This window comes from Copidosoma floridanum, unplaced genomic scaffold (assembly GCF_036245765.1).
Source record: "Copidosoma floridanum isolate Cflo_tuat_1 unplaced genomic scaffold, Cflo_Japanese_pri ptg000016l, whole genome shotgun sequence".
Classification (NCBI taxonomy): Eukaryota; Metazoa; Arthropoda; class Insecta; order Hymenoptera; family Encyrtidae; genus Copidosoma; species Copidosoma floridanum.
In genome coordinates, this window is record NW_028321893.1 from 4965035 (window position 1) to 4985868 (window position 20834).

The following is a 20834-nucleotide window of genomic DNA, read 5'->3' on the forward strand; positions in this document are numbered from 1 at the left end:
AAGTGTTAATTATTCCTAACAAACCTAGATATGTATGATTGAGTGGGTCATTTCATAAAATAATTGCATTAGTTGAGTCAGGATGCATACATTTTCATTTTATTTTCTTAAAATGTAAATTTTAGTAAATACTATAATGTGTAAGCCATTCCAGTAGAGAGCCAATCTAAACTTTTTGATGTCTTTAATTTTAAGATAATTATTGCTTTTTTTGGTTGAATTTATTATTATTTTTTTTTTTTTTTTTACAAAACAATTAAATTTTTTAAGTTATATTTTACAAGTTTACTTAGGACAACGACGTAAAATCACTAAAATATAGTTTTAACTAAAGAGAATATCCAGACTGTCATGTTCATTCAAATTTGTAGCTCAAAGCTTAACGAAACTGATAAGGAAGAACATACTCCTAATGGCTGAGGAAACCTTCACCCATTCACTTTAGTGGAAAGTTTAAGATTCTAAGTATTAGCCTTACAAAAACACTTTGATGTACATGCACTAGCGTGATTGGTTTGTTTAACATGGTACGTCACATTCGTATGATGTGTCTGCGAGTGCGCTGCCGTACTTAGCTTAGTTGTGCTGTTACTTTGCTGCTGGCAGTTTGCATGATAATAAGACATAGTCTACATGCACTGATTAGAGAAAGAGAGAGAAAGAGAGGGAGAGTGAGAGGAAGTGTTCAGGTTTATCTTTTGCATTTTAAAATATACTTAATTGTTTCAACATAACCTGTTTCTTTATTTTTCTCGACGTTAAAGAAAAAATTGTTCTCCAATATTTTTTATTCAGTAGCTATATTCAATTTAATCATGCTTCTGTTATATCCCTCAATTCTACTTTAACTAATATGGTTTACCATTTATATGTATGTATTTCAGTGTGGCTGACTTTGTCATGTCAATTTTTATCAACCTGCTTCTCTTAGATCTACATTTCCAATCCTTCTGCCAGAGATCTCAGCGATCTCTTAGCTTAAATATTGAAAAACTTATTTAAATTCAAACAGTATTCATTTGAAAACGTAGATTAAGAAAGCTGACTCTAAATAGAAATTAAAAATAACTATATGGAGTAGTATTTGGATACAAATTTATGAGAGAAGCTTAAATCATGTGATAATAACAAATTCTAACGAAATTCTTTCAGTGATAATAATATTATTTAGGGTAACGTTTATATTAAAATATCTGTTGTGGCATCTTATGTAAAAAATAATGGCACAATACACATTCATTACAAATACTTAATGTAAACAATACAGTTGCAACAATAGATTTAGCAAATATGTACTTACTCTCCATCTTTTATTTTTTTATCATAAAACTCTTCAACACTCATAACAGGAAGACTTGGGTAACCAACACCATAGACTTTTTTTTGCATAGCGTTACGAGTAATAATGACGGTTTTAAAATTATTTGATGAATCACTTGATTTTCTGTTATAATTTTTAACCATAGTAGAATCATTTTCAGTTTTTGCTTTATGTTGAATAATAGTTTTTTCAGAAGCTATCAAATTTAGTTCATCAATGGCTTTATTAGCAAATATTTTAAGAAGGGTAATAAAGTATTCCCTTTTAGACTCTTCATCAGTGCAAGGATCATCTAAAGCTTTTTTTAATAAAGCTAATTTTTTTTCCAGTTCTTTTTGATACTTATACCGCTCTACTTTTTCGTTTCTTGTACTGACCTGAAAGTACAAATAAATTTTTCTACGATCGTGTATAGGATGTATGAAAATTAAATATGAAAAAATAAGAAATTATAAGATTTTAAATAAGTTACTCAGACATCTACATCGGTTAATTAAAAATGTACACAATTACAGGGTACTTCTGAAGGCTATCAAGGATTATAACGATACTTCACATGATTTTAATTGCTTGATTAAAAAATTTCTAGACAAAGATGGGAAATACGATTTTTCATCAATAATCTAAAATCGTCCTTCGCATATTTCTCTACAAGTATCGGGTTGATTAACTTGGATTTGGGCTTGATTGATTTCTTTAAATGTAAAGAATCGTATTTAACTACTCATTTTTCAGTAGAATAGCTATTTATTTGATTAGCAATGTTACATAGCTATAAACCTAAATCAATCTTGTCGATGAGGTAAGAAACTTTAATCATTTCCTGACTGCCTGAATTCTTAATCGTAAGAGTTTGTTGTACTAAAAAATATTTATGTTGCGTAAGAATTTTACTTACTTAACAAATAAACATTAATTGAATGTACATAAGTTAGTTATTAGATTTTTTATAACTTTCTTCGTTTCACTTGCATCATAAATGTGCAAACAATATTTAGATGAGTGGACTTATTTTCAACAGATGCCTTAATCAATTATCTTGAACAAACAATACAAAAATTGAAAACAACCAGAAATTTTTTCCTCGTACGCGTTTACTCGGAAGACTTGCACTCAAAATACTTTCACCAAAATTAACAAGAAAGTGTTTAAGACTTCTAACGTTGTACCCAGCAGGCTTGGCATACACATACAACTACCTCGAGCACAATACTACGAACACAGCTAGGCTGCTCTAGCTTCTTTGGTACGACCGCCGTAATCCAGCACCATAGCCTTAAGTACTCTGCACAGCTGTTAATTTTCTACTCACTATTTTACTGACTCATCTTCAATAAGCCACTATAATGCCCTCTAAGGAGACACTACCTGTGAGTCCCAGAGCTACCACCCAGTTTACTTAAGGAAGGCCCGAAGTGCACCTCACGACCCAAGTCACAACTAGCCACGTGTTGCGTAGCCACTAACATGTCTCTAACAGCAAGGAGAGCACTTATGTATTGCAACATTTTCCTCAATAATAGCAATGGTAAGATAAAAGATAAAGGCGCTCTCACTTGAAATGCTCCAACTTTTTCGTCGTCTGTCTGCACTAAAGTCCTGTGGCAGTCAAGAATCAAGAACAAGTGAGGAAGTTCAGTAGCGGTAGAGGGAAGAAATATTAGCGAGGCAAGGAAAAAAAGAACATCTGGCAACGCTATGAACTTTTTCAGCTGCTAACAGGTGTTCTTTACTGTTGACATGGTAATTATTTATTTGATTAAAAATAGTGTTGGTTAATGGATTACAAATTCAAGACTTCAATAAGAAAGTAATGTATTAGTTATGTTTTAATAAATGTACTTGTTCAAATTATGTGACTAAAATGAGTTAAGAAAAAAAAAAAAAAAAAACAAGAACCTGTAAATCACCACGGATGCTGCTGGCAAAAAAAAATTGTTTTCTGGAAAAGATTATTGACAAATAAAAAATAGATAGACACTCCCAAAGCAAAATTTTAAGTAAAAAGACAAAAAAGCTCGAAGTCTTAAAAATCTCACAAGTGAAATAAGAAAAGTCGATACTCTTGTTGATAATGACGAAGTTATGGATATAAATTGTATTTTTAGAAAATGTTTTGCAGGAGGTGTGATTGTGAACTACATTTGAGTAATATTATTGCCAAATGTGTTCAGAAATAAGGATCCATTGAAATTCTTAATAAAACATTCTAAATTACACAAAAAAAGATGTCTTCACTATTCATTAAATTTTAAAGAATGCAAAAAACAGCGTTTTTCAAGTTGTCTGCTGCAACCACATTTTTAACTACTTTTTAATAGACATTTGTAATGAGACTCGTTTACACTTTGATAAAATGTTATTAAATAATATTTTATAAAATGTCGTTTTTTTGCATTTTTGTAGTATTGTAAAGCCTTTAAGAAAAGCAGTAATATAATATTATACTTATGAGTACTATACTAAAATTTCAAAAATTTTCATCACGAGGAAACGTTACTATCGAACCTCCTTTGTATACCTTAAACATGCCATTGATCAACCACGATGAACGATAAGGCAGCAACGCTGAATAACGACTTTTCTCGACTAAACGTATACGTTATCATCAACAAGAAATTTTGTGTCCACAATAGTAGCCACAATGATGAAGTTACTATTCTGAAATAGTATTTACAAAAATTAACTTTAAATTGCAGCGCATTTTTGAGGGAAAAGGATTTATAGGGTAAGATTCAAGCTACTTTCTATTAAGACATCTGTCCATTAAAAATAATGGATTCGAGCATGTAACCAGTAAAAGCATTTTACAGATACTGACTCTTGAGCTCTTGATTAAAATTATTTTAATTTTTTTTCAGGATTACTAAATTCTCTTAGCTAAGCTTTTCATTTGGCAAAAAATTAAATGAGAATCCAAAATCAGTGTTTGTTTGCTGTTTATAACGACATGTTAAAATGCTTAAATTATGTTAAGCAAAAGAAACAAAACAAACAAGATTGTTTCATAAAAATCAAACTGAAGTTTTTAAAATCTGAATAAGGGAAGAAGATATTTTTTTCTGTAACAAGAATAAGTTAGCTAAAATAAAACTTGCAACTTGTAAATCTCAACAGGTAGATATAAAAAAAGTGTTTTGTATAATCAAAAAATCATTTGAAAAAATTGATTCAGCTTGAAACTAGATTTATGTTTTGAAACTACAACTCGTGTAAAAAAATATGTATTCTAGGCCTTGGATCATTAAAGTTGGGGAGCACGAGATTCAAGGTGACAGCGGGTAATAGAAAAAAGGTAGAACATCCACTGGTAAAGAAAGATGGGAAAAAGTGCGCAAAGCCGAAGAAGATATGGCAGGAAAGATATACAGAAAAAGAGGGTGATAGAAAAGAAAAATCAAGGTGCCAAGCGTAAAGCAAAAAGGCGAAGATACACGAAAGAAAAATAAGGTATAGAAGTTGAGAGAAAAAGGAGGATAGCAAGAGTAAACGGTGCATATGCAAAAAATAAGGAGCTTAATTAACAGCAACAAGGTGCACATAGTACAAATCGTTGCGAAGACAAGAGGCAAGGCGTCAGTATTGTCAAAAACAACAGAAGTCAACATGACCGTAGAGCAACACAAGAAAGTACGAGATATGGTATCTAATGCAAAGCACAAGACGCAGGAAAAAATACAAAAACAGAGGGGCATGTTGGAAAACCAGATAGGTGATTAAAAAAAACGAAGGAATGGTAGAGTAGAAGGGTAGTAAATGCGTTACTGATACGTGCACTAGGTGTTGAGTAACGTGACCACATACATGTAATTAATTAGTCGATGATTCGATTAATCGATTTTAATATTAGTGGAGATTCACCGCCTGCGCACTTCGCACACCAACTCCCTACAACTCCATCTCTAAATAAGAGTTGTGTAATGGAATATAACTACTTTATTTTCAGTCTTAAATTATATTTTATGTGATTTCATACCTTGAAAAGTAACATACATTGCATATAAGATAAGATGATAATGCTTAAATGTCTACGTGTTGATCTATCTCGGATCTGATACACTAAGCATGGATCCGGAATAGATCCTGTACTGATGATTCTTTTCATTCAGGACAGTATAAGGAACTAATACAGATGCCTCACTTAAGATTAAATTCAACTTCTTCAATGAACAGCCAATACAATAGAAAAACACAGTCAAAAACGTCAATGCACAGTAGCTGGGTCATTTTTATTCACTATGATTAACTAAGACAATGTACTTTATCTCTTAGGCGATTTGAGACAATTCTCTCGTGTTTAATAAATTAATCGTTATTATTAAATAGGCGCTCATTACATGCTTATTCAAGGCTTTTATTTAATGTATGAATAATTATACATCCACTAGATGACCCAATCTTGCAAAAGATACTTACGAATGTCTTGCACCAAAGATGCTTTTACATAGCATATTCTATCCATCGTCATATGCAATCACCCGAATGAAAATTAACGCAGTCATTTTTTTTTACAACTCATTTTATATCGCGCTAATGGAGCAGAATCTTATGAAATATTGAAAAAGTTAAGGAAAAACTTTATAGTACATTTAAAGATGCTTCCCGACTCCCAAATTTATAATATTTTTGAAGGAGCATATAACGTTATGCTTCCATATTTTTTGCAAGATTTTTTATCTCTGAAGATATTTGTGGAAAAAATTAATGGCAACAATTAGAAAAAAAATCTGATTGAAAATTAAAAAAAAAAATAGAAAAAATAATGCTTCATTACAGATAAATTAAGTTTTCAAATCTTAAGAAAAATCACGCAATGATAATGGACTACCAGAACCAACTTTATCGATAGTTTGCGAAGATCATAAAGAAAACAAAACAGTTATAATTTTAGAAACACACTTTAAAGAATAATTCGTTAAGCTCATTAGTAATGAAAAAAAATTCCCAATGAAATATTAAAAGTTGTTTTTCAGAATATAAATCCGATAAAAAAAATTACGTAAAGGAGATATAATTATTCGGAATGAAGCTTAACTAATTCCTAAAAAAGCTTTGAAAATTTTTGACAAAGCATTAATGACTTAAATAATAATGACTTGCCTTGTGATGGTACATTATTTTTATTTTGGAGGCGATTTTAGGCAAATACTTCCAGTGGTCAAGTATGGGTGTAAAACCTTCATGATAAACAATACTTTAAAATACATATTCGTATGGAAAGATTTTAAAATTTTTAAATTAGAAAATAAAATGCGTTGCAATGAATGAAAAATTTGCTCCATTGTTAGTAAGGATTAGAAACGAAACAATAAACCATTTAATATTCCTCAGGAATGAAAAATTGATAACATTTGTTAGATGTATGAAAATGAAGATAGTATGAATGATGACCTTAAAAAAGTAATTTTAACAACACGCAATGAATTATCTCACATCCTAAGAACGAAATTTTAAGTTTAATTAAAGAAATCTAACTTACATATCACAGTATATAGATTATGCAAAATCTAAAAGTATTTATTGCACAGATAATAACATAGATATAAATTTTTCAGTCGAAACTCTAAATAGTATACGTGAAGGCTTACCACTATATATTTAAACAAAAAACTTAAGTATAATTGATGGTTTATGCAATGGAACTACTTCACATAAACAAATTATTATTATGTATGAAGCAGATACAATAACTGAAAAAAAATTAAGCAATTAAGTTTTCATACCAAGAATCACAGTAAATGCGGGTAATATTTTTTACTGTGTTTACATTATACAAAAAACAATTTCCTTGGGTTCTAGCTTTTTCTATGACAATTAATAAATCACAGGACCAAAGTTTTGATGAATTAGGATTTATTATAAAACACCATCATTATCTCACGGTCAAGTTTATGTACTGCTTTCAATACGTAAGAATCTATATACGTAACAATACATTTATACAAAATAATTCCATAAATTAAGAAACCATTGAAAATATAGTATAGAAAAAAATACAGTATATATAGAAATTAAAAAAAATTTTTTTTTAACAAACAGTCATAGATTATACTAATAAAGTTTCTTCTTACAAACGATTAAATGGAATATGTCATTTTCTTTGTATTCTTCACATTATTCTCTACACCGAGTGTATTCATTACAAATTTTACCATCGTATAAAATATGTTATCATTCACACAAGTAGTAAAAAAATTACTGACACTTACGTACATTTTTAGAACTAACACAATTCATCATATTATTAAAGTATACACTTAAGTGATAATGTTACTGTATATTGTTTCGTACTTTTATTATGTAGTCATAAATTACGATTAATAATTTGATTTCAACAACTACAATAAAGGGTTTCGAAGGAGGGCCAGAGGAAGGAGCGAAAGGAAACCACTGGAAATATGAGGGCGGTTCAAGGCGGCGAGAGTCTTTATTTTCGAAGCATATTTTTTGTTATGTTAATGTGACACAAAAATTTTTTGTTTTTTCCCTTATTTAGAGAAAAAGCTAAAGGAAAAATTAAAAATTTTGTAAGGGGACAAGGGGGACTGGTGGCTGATAAATATATAAGGTGGGTGGGTGGGTGTGTGTGCGTGCGCGCAAACAAGAGAAGGAGAAAGTATTACAATAAAAAAGGGTTATTATTTTTGTGAGCTTATTAAGAGGTTTATTCAACAAAAGGATGATATTTGTGAACAGCCAAATAATACTAAAGAATTTTTTGAAAAAGGAGCTAAACTAAATAATTAAATTTTTTCTGACAAACATATTTATTTTCATAAAGATGGTGATAATTTTAACTAACAATAAAGTTATTGACAAATCTTCTCTTTTTAAAATTCACTCTTTCTATCAAGATGGTTTTTTAGAACACATACTTATAGCTAGTTTTTCGGATGTTCACAACGATTTATAAAAGAGAAGACTAAAAAGAGGAGAAATGAAAGATGATAGGTGGTCCCAAATTTGTTTAAAAAAGCAAGAAAAGGGCATGCTTCAAATTAAGAAAAACTAATAGGCGAAACTGAGGATAGACCCGTAAGTTATTAATACGTTGTTAATACACTTTAAAAAAGTTGTAGCATAAATAAATAATAAGAAAATAACGATAAAAAGATTATATTTAAGAGATTTATTTCTTTTTTATCGTCCTTTCTATCTATTTAAAATGCAGCGATTCTTCAGTTTTTGAAACGTTGTTTTGTCAATAATACCCCTTGTCCTTCCTTAGCCCTCCATTTTCTGTATGACACTTAGCGCCCGCCCATTTTTACAAAATCTATCTGCCATTCTCAACACTCTTTATTTTCTTCATACGTCTTTGTCTTTTCCTAGCAAACACTCTTAATATTATTATAAATTAATCTAGTTTATTTACTGTAGTAATTTTTGGCTCATCTTTTGGAGCAAACTTAAGAATAAAAACCCACACAACATATTTTCTAAATAATTTGATAGCAAACACAAAAACCAACAAATAATAGATGTAAACGCAAACACTCTGATTATCTTTACTACAAACGCTGAAGGAAATGATTTAACGTAACGATATTCGTTCGCAGGCAAGTAAAACAGGCAGAAGTATCAACATCACGCAAAGAGGTCAATATAAAGTACAGCACAGATATTCAAACAGATACATCATTAGGCCAGTGTAATAAATTAATAGACAGTCAGTAATGTAAATCAAAAAAAAAAAATTTTCTACGTGTGACTTAATGTATATGCGTCCTCCTTATTTATATTATTGTCGTCTAAAAAGATATGAAGCATTCCTAAAATCAGTCGTTACTTGTAATTCGGAGTTATTTGTCAGTCAAGCTTAGTGCATAGATTTGTGAATTTGCGTTTTAGTAAATAATTTACTAATTTTTTTGTCGTAATATACTTTTTATCTACATCCATAGAAAATATAGTTAGTTGAAATTCATCGATTTTTAAATTCTTTATACATTCTTTTCAGTTCTTAACAGCATTCTTAATAAACTTATAAATAAACATAAATTCTTTATACATTCTTTTCAGTTCTTAACAGCATTCTTAATAAACTTTATGTACAAAAAAGTCTTTTTAACTTCAGCTTTAAACCACGCACGAATTATATCAAAAACAATTGAGACTAGTTTATTGCACAAACTACTCCTAAAAGAATAGTTACAAAAATTCTGACTTACATTGTTTATGACCACTGTAACGATGTCATGTTGTCCAAATAGAAGAATAAATATACTACGTAGAACTGCCTCCGCAAGTTTCGATTTCAGATCCATTCATTGTTTAGTTTAGATTAGTTAATAATTTAGTTTGTTAATTATGTAATCGAATAAAATTTCCATTAATAAGTGATTTTTGTATTTATAGTCATTTATAATTGAGAAAATTGAGTTTTTATTTTTTTATTATTATTAATTTGTGATAAATATGTAAACAATTAAAAATGATTTAAATCGTATGATAATGAGTGGTTCGAAGAAATTTTCAGATTAAGTACGTAGATAATGATAATTTCTTTTTATTTTTATTTTTTTATTAAGATAAGTGCTTATCTAAATACTTAAGAAACTAACTTTATAGTTATACTAACGGCACCCCCATTTTAGCTTCGCCCGAGATTCACTAAATAGAACACTTATGTGTGTTGACACGTAATGTAAAACGTTTTCAGTTAAAAATTTTACATCTATTCGTGACACTTCTCACAACAAAATTCTTCTCCTTAAAAACGTATTTATTCGAAATCCATGCAATTTATTTTGTCAAGTAATAAGCTGTGAAAAGTGAAAAAAATATAATTATGCTGAGAAGTACCATGCATTCCTTACACCATAAAATAATTTCTGGCTATACAGGGCTATTTATGTATACTGTCTCAAGTTATTAAAAATGAAAAGGGCTATTTATTAAAACTTCAAAACATTTAAAACTGATAAAAAATGTCTAGTTAAAAAATTGTTTTTTCTAATTTTGTAACTTTGTTGCCAAAGTAACAAAGTCCTGGAGCTTAATGTCTGCATTTTTTAGTGCCACAATGAATACAAATACATATTATTCTACCTATTTAAAAATCTGAAAGATTTAAATAATCACTGTCAGGGTTATAATACAAATCTAATACCTCACATAATGAATTCTTTATTTATTGATTTTGATGCTGCTGTTCAATCTCAATAAATGTTCTGGGTCAGTTTCTTGACACCAAAATATTAAAACATTTGAAGTTTTCCTTCCAATTCGTTCTCCTGTAACTACAGATACTGCTGAAACTTTCATGATCCCTAAAGGCTGTTTTTTGGCAACTTTGTTAGGTTGTAATGTGTTTGTTGGTTAGGTAGTTCGACATCCGATGGCCCTAAAAAGGATCAATGAGCTAAACTCTTTCTTGACTGAAGTTTCACGCAAACGTGACGGCCTTGATTCCTCAGGGTGATCTTGTCTGGCCTGTTGTAGCGCTAGACTGATCCGGAGGAAAACTACAACGTCTACAGCGTTAGAGCTAGTTGTAAAGCTCTTTACCAACGTTTCCTGGTGTTACGCCAGAGACGTTGGTGTCTAAAGCACCTTCTTTTTTTGCAGAGCTCAGTCGTTTTGGTGTTTTGAGGTGGGGAGATTAGTTCGTGATGCTTGTCCATTGGAGACTGTTCCGCTTGCTGAAGCGTATTTTTCTTTTACAGCTGTTAGGTTCACCTAGCGAAGACCTCAGAGAGCATCAGTGAGTCCTGGTTGAATGCTGATAGAGTCGAGAGAGTAACGTAATGGAGGGTCATCAGTTGCTAAGATTTACAGCCTTGCGATAAACAACTCCGCTCGTAAAGTCGCCAGTGAGTGACTGACTTGATTTAATAGTGGCTGGCTTTATACAGTCTTTTAGTCAACGAATCATTGTCGGAAATGGTAGGCTGCGTTCATAGTAAAGATATTTTATAAGATTGTCGATAGAAGCGCCCATGTAGTCTTTTGGCAAGTTTTTACGTTTAGAACACATAAGATATTGAACAGTTTATAGAACAACAAGTGAAAAAATTGTATCAACTTCGTCATTATCTGTCAGTACGGCAGATAAGTTAGGTAAAGCAAACCTAGAAAATAGCTGTGTTATGAATGTGAGAAGGCAATTTTAGTGAGGTCTCGTGTATTATTGTCTTGTGTGCCCTATATTCACCGATTCTAGCATTTTGATATGGCTTGTCTCGTAAACCTCTTGCAAAAGCACTCTATGACATACCCACTCATTGTTCTTGAACTTGAGGCAGTGTACGATTGCATTGTTAGAATTATCATTAAGAATCACGCTTTCAGGGGTGCACTTTCTTCATTCCACATTAGAACTAGGTAACTTTTTCCACCGTACAACGTAAATTTAATTTGTTCTCACTATCTATTCAGTCACAACAAAGGGGTGTGATAAGACATGTGCGTACAAACATGTTTATACAAAAATAATTATTACGTTTTAGAATACTGTGTGTTACCAACAACTTAAGCTACAAGCAAAGGTCTGTGATACATGCAACACTCTACAAAGATAATTCAATAAGTTGTCATACAATAATGTCAGAGTAATATGTATGCCACTCGATGTTACCAGTTTTGAAGTACATTTTGAAAACTTAATACTGCTCTCTCAAAAACACACCGTCATAGTGTCGTAAATAAGGTACTATGACTGCTCTACATAAACCCAGTCCGAGTACTCAAAAAGTACTCGATACTTTTTCAGAACTTCTCGATACTTCAGAATACTTAATACTCTGGGTAACAGTACTAATTTTAATGAGTAGTGAATAATTTTCATATAAATAATTGTAGTATCAAAAAATATTTAAAAAAAAAATCTCGTACGTCTTTACAGAATTATGCGCTTGCTACATGTAACTTGTACTTTTAGTAAGATAAATATGTTTTTTTGAGCAGTTGATGGTTGGTCGCTTCGTCTATATCCTGTCTATAGACATAGATCACAAGTATATTGTATCACTTAGCAAAATGAACAAGGACATAAATAATCCAGAACAAGTCATACGTTGAAGAAGACAGTCACTCGAGTTAAAACAGGTGGGGATTAAATGAGAGAAAAATTAATATTATTGATCCTTCAGCTGCTCTAGCACAGTCCATTGAGTATCACCATGTATAAACTTACCGTATTGTTTGATTCAGAAGTGTGTTGTAAATAAGATAGGGTCGATATGTAGTATGCTTTTTCTTGACAAGAAGCAGTTGATTGATCGACTTAGTTTGTTGCTCACTTCCAAATCGTTGGCTTTTAACAATAGCGGGTATTCAAACCTGTAGCTCGTTGGTGTTTGTTCCTTACCGTGGCTTGCTTACACAGTCTTTAAAGCATTGTAAACACATATTTTCTTCTACGGTAAACTTGTTAAGCTGTATTAAAGATATACAGATGATTTTTTTGTCATTAAGTCTGACTCTGTTTCTTTTGTTTTGGTTGAATTTAATAATTTTTTTTTTTCATTTAATTTACACGTCCAAAATTTTTTAAGTGAATCAGACTTACATAAAAAAACCTGTTGTTTTGGACTTTTTATCTAATTTATTCTCACATAATCCTATCTGACGAAAAATTGTCATGGTTATTTTATTATTCGATAAATAATTTAATCTTACTGACTCAAAATTCAGATTTAAAAATGTAAATGACGTTAAGGATCTACTCCAGAAAAATGCCTATTTATTGAAAGATAGGGGATGGAAGGGCAGGTGTGGCACTCTAACTTTAGTTGCAATTTGCATTAAGAAACTGTAAGTATTAAAAAATAGAAATGAATAGAAGCAATTGTTTAAAACTAGTAGACGTACAAAAAAAAATTTTTTTTAATTCATTATTAACGGAAAAAATTGCTCAAAATAAGTTTAAAAACTGATCCAGTTACCCCATCGAAGGGCACGAGGTGGCATAGGGTAGGGCGCACGTAGCACAGTGGTTATGAAGTGCTAAGTGTGCAGTTTAGTTGTAAGTATTTTCATAATAAAACTAATATTATTTTTATCACAATAAAATAATTGAGAATTCTCCGATTAGGCAACTTTACATTTTTCAGTTAATAAACAATTACACAGAACAAAGTTCACATACTTTTTTTAATTTTTACGAATGAATAAATATAATGACGTCATGTATTTAATGTATATATACATATATTAAATGCTACTAAATAATTATAAAACCAATATATATATACATTAAACACTACAATGGTGTGAAAAATAAAACAAAGTGTATATATGTAAGTATGAGTGCATGTATGTATGTATATATATATATTATAAAACTGTCATGTATCAACATATTATAATTTTTATAGACACACTTGATACAATTTACAAAGTGTAATCAACTACGTAAATCACTAAACATCGCAAGTCAGCACTCAAAGCATCTTGTATTGTTTACATACGGATAAGGTTAGGTATAAAATCAGCAGACGATCCACGCAGCCAACTTACGAACCTTACGGCTGTTCACCGAGCTACGCCTACCCTATCCGAGGTGCCTCATTTTAATATATTTTCATATTATTTATTACGGTACTGACATAACTTTTAGAATAAAAAAAATCGTTGGACGAAAAAGTTAAGGACCTGAGCTATCAAATTGACCTATTTTTGTTTACAAAATATAACACTTTCGACCAGCTTCAAGCTATTGAGAAATGAAGGAAACCTTTTTTCAGTACACTACATTTAAAAGTTATAAAATCAATAGAAAACATTATTCCACGACATTCAAAACTCAGAGGATAATAGTAAGAGCTTTTTTTATTTAATTTCTATAAAAATCTTAGTTTTAAAATGCATGAATATTAATATTATTAAGATGCCACGCTTTGTAGACCTGCTCACCATACCCTCCCCTCCTCTACATTAGAGCTAGAATAAGTATAATTATTAGATTAAAGGAAAACCTAGGCCTGATAAAACAGATAATGGTCCTACTGGATTTCTATCTCATGACTCAGATAGAAATCCTAATCAAAATCTGAGGCCTCAAATTTTAGTCGTTTTTTCATTTTTTTCGTCTATTAAGTGATCAATCAGGGCTATTTTGTGTTTTTTTAAATGCTAAGTTTGGTGTTAAGGTAATTCTCTGAGATGTTAAATACTGTGGCTTCTGATAAATCTGTCAATAAAAAAACTGACATTTACAGTCTTACTGGTTAATAGAGTGATTTTTTTTTTAATATTTAACATGAAATAACTAAGCAATAAATATTTTAAATTTTGAAACTTGTACAAGTTTCACACGTGCGTGATGCCTTTACAACGTTTTGTTTCACTTAAGTTTGAAACCACGCTCGTTCGTGTCTTTAGTACTACAGACACTGTAGCTATTGACTTGTAACCAAGACAAATTCATGTCTTTGTTAATGCTTACTCTGTGGCTGTGGTCTTACAACTGAGATGGATTCCTGTCTGTGTTACTACATACACCGTGGCTATAGATTTATGCATTTACTGCAATCGTATGGTAAATAATTCTTTCAACTGAGTTGAGGTTAGTTGATTGATTTATATTATTAATGATTTTGTTTTTGTTTCTTTTTTTAGTAACCATCCTTTATACAAGTGCGAAAAAGTACTGTAATATTAAACCATGATAAACTACAACTTTAACGAAAAGTTATGCTCAAACTTAATTTAAAATGTATTTAAAAAAAAAAAAAACTATTACACAAACAATTTATTGCATCACCTATAGTACTGTGACAACAGTGTTATCACTACGTGGGAGTAACGTTAAATACAAATTGAGCGTTGCATTATATTCATATTTTATACTGTAATAGTAAAAGTATTTAAATTTGGTCAGAAGTTTATTTATAGTGAATGGACTCTTATACTAAAAAAAAGCGTTTCTAATCATCTATAAGTTTATCTGAATCAAAGATTCGAGTTATTGTGTTTTTATTAACAACGTCTATTGTTACTACAGAATTCAATTTACAATTATTTTTCTGGGATACTTCACAGAATCTAATTTTCATGAGCATTTAGGTAATCTCGTGTGTTCTAAATTTCAAATCTTCTTAAAGTTTGGCCAGAATACTCTGCAGATTATGTCTCTTCTAAGCATATACGAAACTGTCTCGACGCTAATGGTAAATCGACTTTTATAGAACGTTGCTAAGATAGTAATAAGAGTAAAAGAATAAATAATAAGTTAACAAACTTGTCATCAAATTTACACTTTTACACTGTCACATTATACAATATAAATGAATGCGCAACGCTTACTTATATAAAGTAACATCGATGTTGTGATATTTATTAGATGATTTTAAACTCATTAGTCCTATTATTATTCAATTGTATTAAATTTTACCTAATAAGGGCTGTAGTTTACACTGTTATGGTCAGAACGTTGTAATAGAACTATACTTAAATTTTATAAAGGGATCATAATAAATTTGTTGTCGTCAATGGTTATGGGGTGCGCACACAATGCGGATAAACGAGGCGGATCGTTCGATCTCAACCAGGCCAGTGTATTCCGGATACGCTCGACAATACCTCTAATAATCTATAACGCGGGTCTCGTCCGTCGAGACACCGACGGGGCCAAGTATCGCAGCGACCGGTATTGTCGCTTCTCACGCTCGGTGAGATCCCGAGGCCGGCGGCAATTTTTATAAACGTCGTACGGCAATTTGGGACCGTGCAATAATCTGGCTTCCCGAAGAAAACCGGATCACCTAGTAATAATAAGTGTCACATAGTTAGGGGACACACTTAACTAATGCACTCACGAGTAATTTTACAATAAAACAAGAAGTATATCCAGAGAAAAATATAAACTACAAAACATTACTCGCTGGTCTAGGTGTGTATGTGAGCGCGGATGCTTAGCATAACTGTAGCACAAATATCGCGGCAAAGGCAGACGCACGTGGGCTAACGAGGGCTGCTGCCCTTTACAAAAGACTACCTATAAGCAGGAAGTCACGGCGACGCTGATGTGGACTCTGAATGTCGCAGAGGTTGCAAAAGTTGACGCTGAGATTAGTAGCCGTCCCTACTGGCAACGATATAAGATCGCAGTCCACGGCGACGCGACGGCACGGGCTCGACCACGTGGCAGGGGGAGTCCTCTGCCTTTCACGCCTTGCAGCAGGCAGATCAAACGAGGGTAAACTCTCCAAACCAACACACAACAAGGAAAATGCAGGAGGAAGCACGCACCCAACAAAATCCGCAACATCAACAACAAAAACTAAAACAAAGCGATTCTCGTGGTCACGAAAAATTCCTCATGCACGGTCGCAGGTCCAAGCTAATCTGGAGCTCTCTCGGCCTTTTCTTATTCTCTTCTCTTTTAACTTACCCCTTTCTAATGTATTCCCTTTAACTAAATTCCCTCTTTTCCCTAGTTACCTATACTACCCAAGGTAGCCTCACAGTGTCTCACTATGATACATATCTATATTTTTATGCATTATTAGAATTATACTATTTTAAGATATTCTTCGTTAAAGGATACAGCAGTTGCCATAAGTTTTATTACTGATGAGAACTATACCGAAAATTGAAAGGAGCAAATCTTATTTGGGTACCTTCTTAATTACGAATATTTTCTTGATGGTTTATAACATCGACCTACCATAAAATCTATGTTTCTTCTGATGCCGTACTACATTTACTTACTATGGTTTACAACATAAATCCACAAAAAAAAAAAGAAAAAAAAACATGATCTGACGTCGTACCACATAGACTTATTATATGTATTACAGTCATTGAATATAAATTCTCTGAAGTCAGAATTTTTTTAAACCCAAGAACTGTATCCCTCAATAATTTATCAAAAAATTGAAAACATTTTATCTGATCTTTGATTATACTTACAGTATACGTTTCCTATCTTCTTGAGGTCGCTAAATACTAATCTAAGGTGTATTTAACTTCAGTACATTAGATTTTTTCATAAGTTTAAAAATTCAGCCAAAAATTCTGACATGACACTAGTATATAGAGATATGGTAAAAAGAAGATCAGGAAACATAAGGCGTGAATATGAAGGGCAAGGGGAACACACTAAAGTAAAACACCCTGAAAAATATAAGTCAGAAAATAAATAATCAAACTTTCATAAAATTCCTTGGAAAGTACGAAGCTCGGAAAACACACTTTAAAGAAGGATCATAAAGAAAAAACATAAGCTTGCTATGTAGACTACGTCGTTGTTTCCAGGTTTGGCATCGAGATGTCGAAAAATAGAAAAATTTTATATGAATCGTAAGTAATGCTTACAAATTACGTGTAAAGGTCGGGCTTCTTTAATAAGGGCAGTGGAAGGGGAGCCCTTCTATTACTGGGAGAGGGGTAGGGGGAAATTAGGCAATTATGCTGCGATGAGGTCGCCTAAACCCTCCTTGAGAAGCATTGCGTGGTGAAAAAGCACATGTGAAAAATCACAGAGGTATTTGCCCGAAAAAGTCACACTGGCCGGGAATCGAACCACGGTCTCCCACGTGCCGTTCTACGACCTAGCCGACTGAGCCACCGCGCGCTTATATATACATATGTTCAGTGAAATTTATGATACATTTTAACTACAGAGTTCTTACGCGTGAGGTCATATGTTTATGTATGTTAGTATTGTTTTAACCTTGTCTCCTCATAAAAGATCGTGTTAAATTGTCAATATTCAATAATTAATTTTTCAAAAATCTCCCACGGTGAAAAATCTAAAAAAATTCATGTGCAGTCCTGATATCCTTAAATATAGCATACCTTTTTTTTGTTATGATTCTACATTTTGAACTTTTCCCTAAACCTCCGTCAACATTGCAACGTTACGGTTTCATTGTCAGGTTTGTCAACCATCGAAAGCAGTAAGTCCTGTGACTATAAAAGATAAACAGTGAACAGCTAATTAGTAATTATCTTTAACCACCAATAGCTGAGTAAAAAAAGTGTATATTTATAATGATGACGGCCATACTAAGATAATGTCATGTTTCATGCATAGTAAGATTTTTGTTATTGTTTTGAAAACAAAGTATTTTAGCAATAAGTAGTCAAAGAAACAAATAGTTGGAATTCTGTTGGTTCCGCAGTACATTAGAGGGAACGAAGAACTTAAATTAAGTAGTTGGAAAAGAACTAACGTAATTTAAATCATGTAATAATTGTAATGATCTTAAAAACTGAGTGCAAAGCGAGCTTATTAGTCTGATACAGCCTGAGCCGTCAATCATTGACAGACAATAACAAAATTCAAAGATAACATCACCTTTCTGCTTTAACAGAGACATAAAAACAAAATGAATATTCCAAACGTTTTCCTATGGCAGTGATGTTCCTGCACTACACACACACGCACACAACCACCCGCACGCAACCATATTTACATATGGTTGTAAGTGTGTTTTCTATATTATAGAGTTGTTTTTTGGTCCATGTCTACTAGCCGCTCCCCTCGGCCCCACCCCATCCCTCAGCCACCCTGCACCGCCCCACAGAGATGTATGCCGGTAATAAGGTATAGCTGCCCTATAGTAGGCAGGTATACTAAAAATGCATATGATACTTGGGTCTGATAAGTCTGGTAAGCCTGTTAGAAACATCAAACATCTTATTGGACCTGTGTCTGATTAGTTGAGTAAATCTGTTGAAAAGCCCCAAGTATTAAGGATTATTGGATTTTAATTTCTTTGAGCTTCTCTTTTGTTGTTTGGATTATATTTATTAGTTGTAGTAGTATTATTCTTGGAGCATAATATTTGCAATACTTATTTTCAAATCAAAAATTCATTTTAAATATTGACGCACTTTCTTACATGAGCATACTACCGCCACCTCACGGTGAAATAACCCTTATAGTCATACGATACAGATATAATATTTCGGGAAGGTATAATTGAGTGTCGAATCGTCTGTTAGCAGTGTAACGTACGATAGCATATGGCTATGCGTGCGTGCGCCTCTGCTGGCTTGGGCCTGAAAGGTAGGGGAATAGAGAAAAGAGGTGATAGGAAAGGTAGAAAGAAGGGACAGGGAGATCAGCTAGAGACGCGAGAGGGTGAGGACGAAGTCCGCGAGACGATAATACACGCACAACTTCCCTCAATGATAAGTAATTCTAATAAAGCATAAGTAACAACAAGTCACGCTTCTATTTATTCCCGCACCGAGAATCCCACGTAACAGCTGGTGTCAGAAGTGGAATACAGATAAAATTTTTACGGTCTGTCGAGTGCGCGGAAATCACTTAGTCTCGCGGAACAAAAAAAAAATTTTTTTATTATGTTTTCTCGACTTAAATGACGTAATAAATAAAAGAAATAAAAAGAATATATCTCTCGTCGCAAAGAAAAAAAAAGTGTCAAAAGTGCCAGACGACAAATTTAGCGTGCCAAGTGCCGCAATATAAGGGAAATTGGAAAAGTAGAGGAGAACAGGAAGATATAATCGGAAAAATCTTCGATACCGCAAGCATACCAGACAAGGAAAAACTGCATGTCAAGCCAGTGGACCAATATACCAGGACACTAGAGGCAGCTACCGTTCACTAAACCCAGGAAAATACAAACAAAGAGAAGAAAGCACAGTACGCCAAGCCCGGACTAAGCAGAGGAAACACGGGATACACGGCACAGGGGAAGGGAACAACGAGCGGAAGCAGAAGCTGAGCAACTCCAGGAAGGATCAAAGAAGGGACCCATAAGTATGCACGGGATTATCGTCATGCTGACCATCGTCACGGCGATCTGGTAATTGAATTTTCATTACTTGTATATACTATACTCATAACCCCCGAGGGAAATACGCACCTAGAAGAAAAAACTTAAATATCGATATTGTTTATAAATCGCAATATTCTAAGACCTTAGTGGCGGACCATAATTGCATGCACAAGCATATAACCGATACAAACGACAAACACCCCATACAAAATTTTTTAAATTAGTTAATAAATACAAGGAGCCAATCGAAAACAAAAACGAAAAAAAAAGACTATCGGCTAACACTTGATAGAGCGCGCGTATCTATCAGGTTAACACAAAGTACACAGAAACGACGGCGTTTTACGATTAGAAAAATGTAAATACGAACTAGAAAAGCACAAGACAAACTACAGAAAAAAAAAAGACTTAAGAGCAACAATATGAGTGACGTAGAAACAAATGATACACTGGGAAAAGGAGTACAAGAAGCCGTGAGGTGCACAGATATACACGAAACAGGACCAATTGACACAGATGACAAAGTAATACAGATTAATTTAGAAGATGATCCGGAAACATGGACAGAGTGGCAGAAGGCCAGCAAAAAACAGAGGCTTTTTATGATAAAAATGTTAAGGAAACTAACGCCAAGCATCAAACGCGGACAGTTATCTCATAGACAGGACATAAGCTATAACGAAACTGATGCGCCATCCCACACAGAAACACATAGACCCCCCGTACCTGAAAAATTAACTTCATATACCGAACGGGAAAATGCGACAACCGACATGAATCGACGAGTCACTAATCCACATAGCGATAAAACA

General features: G+C 32.6%; 1 protein-coding gene across 2 annotated transcripts in view; it reads right to left on the reverse strand.

The window, feature by feature from the left end:
- Tap42 (immunoglobulin binding protein Tap42) overlaps positions 1-20834 on the reverse strand; it is a 180434-nt gene that overhangs the window by 65149 nt on the left and 94451 nt on the right. For both annotated transcript variants that reach the window (XM_089592323.1, XM_014353515.2), the window contains one exon: positions 1301-1698. In XM_089592323.1, the coding sequence (XP_089448449.1) occupies positions 1301-1698 (398 nt within the window). The remainder of the gene's footprint in view (positions 1-1300; positions 1699-20834) is intronic.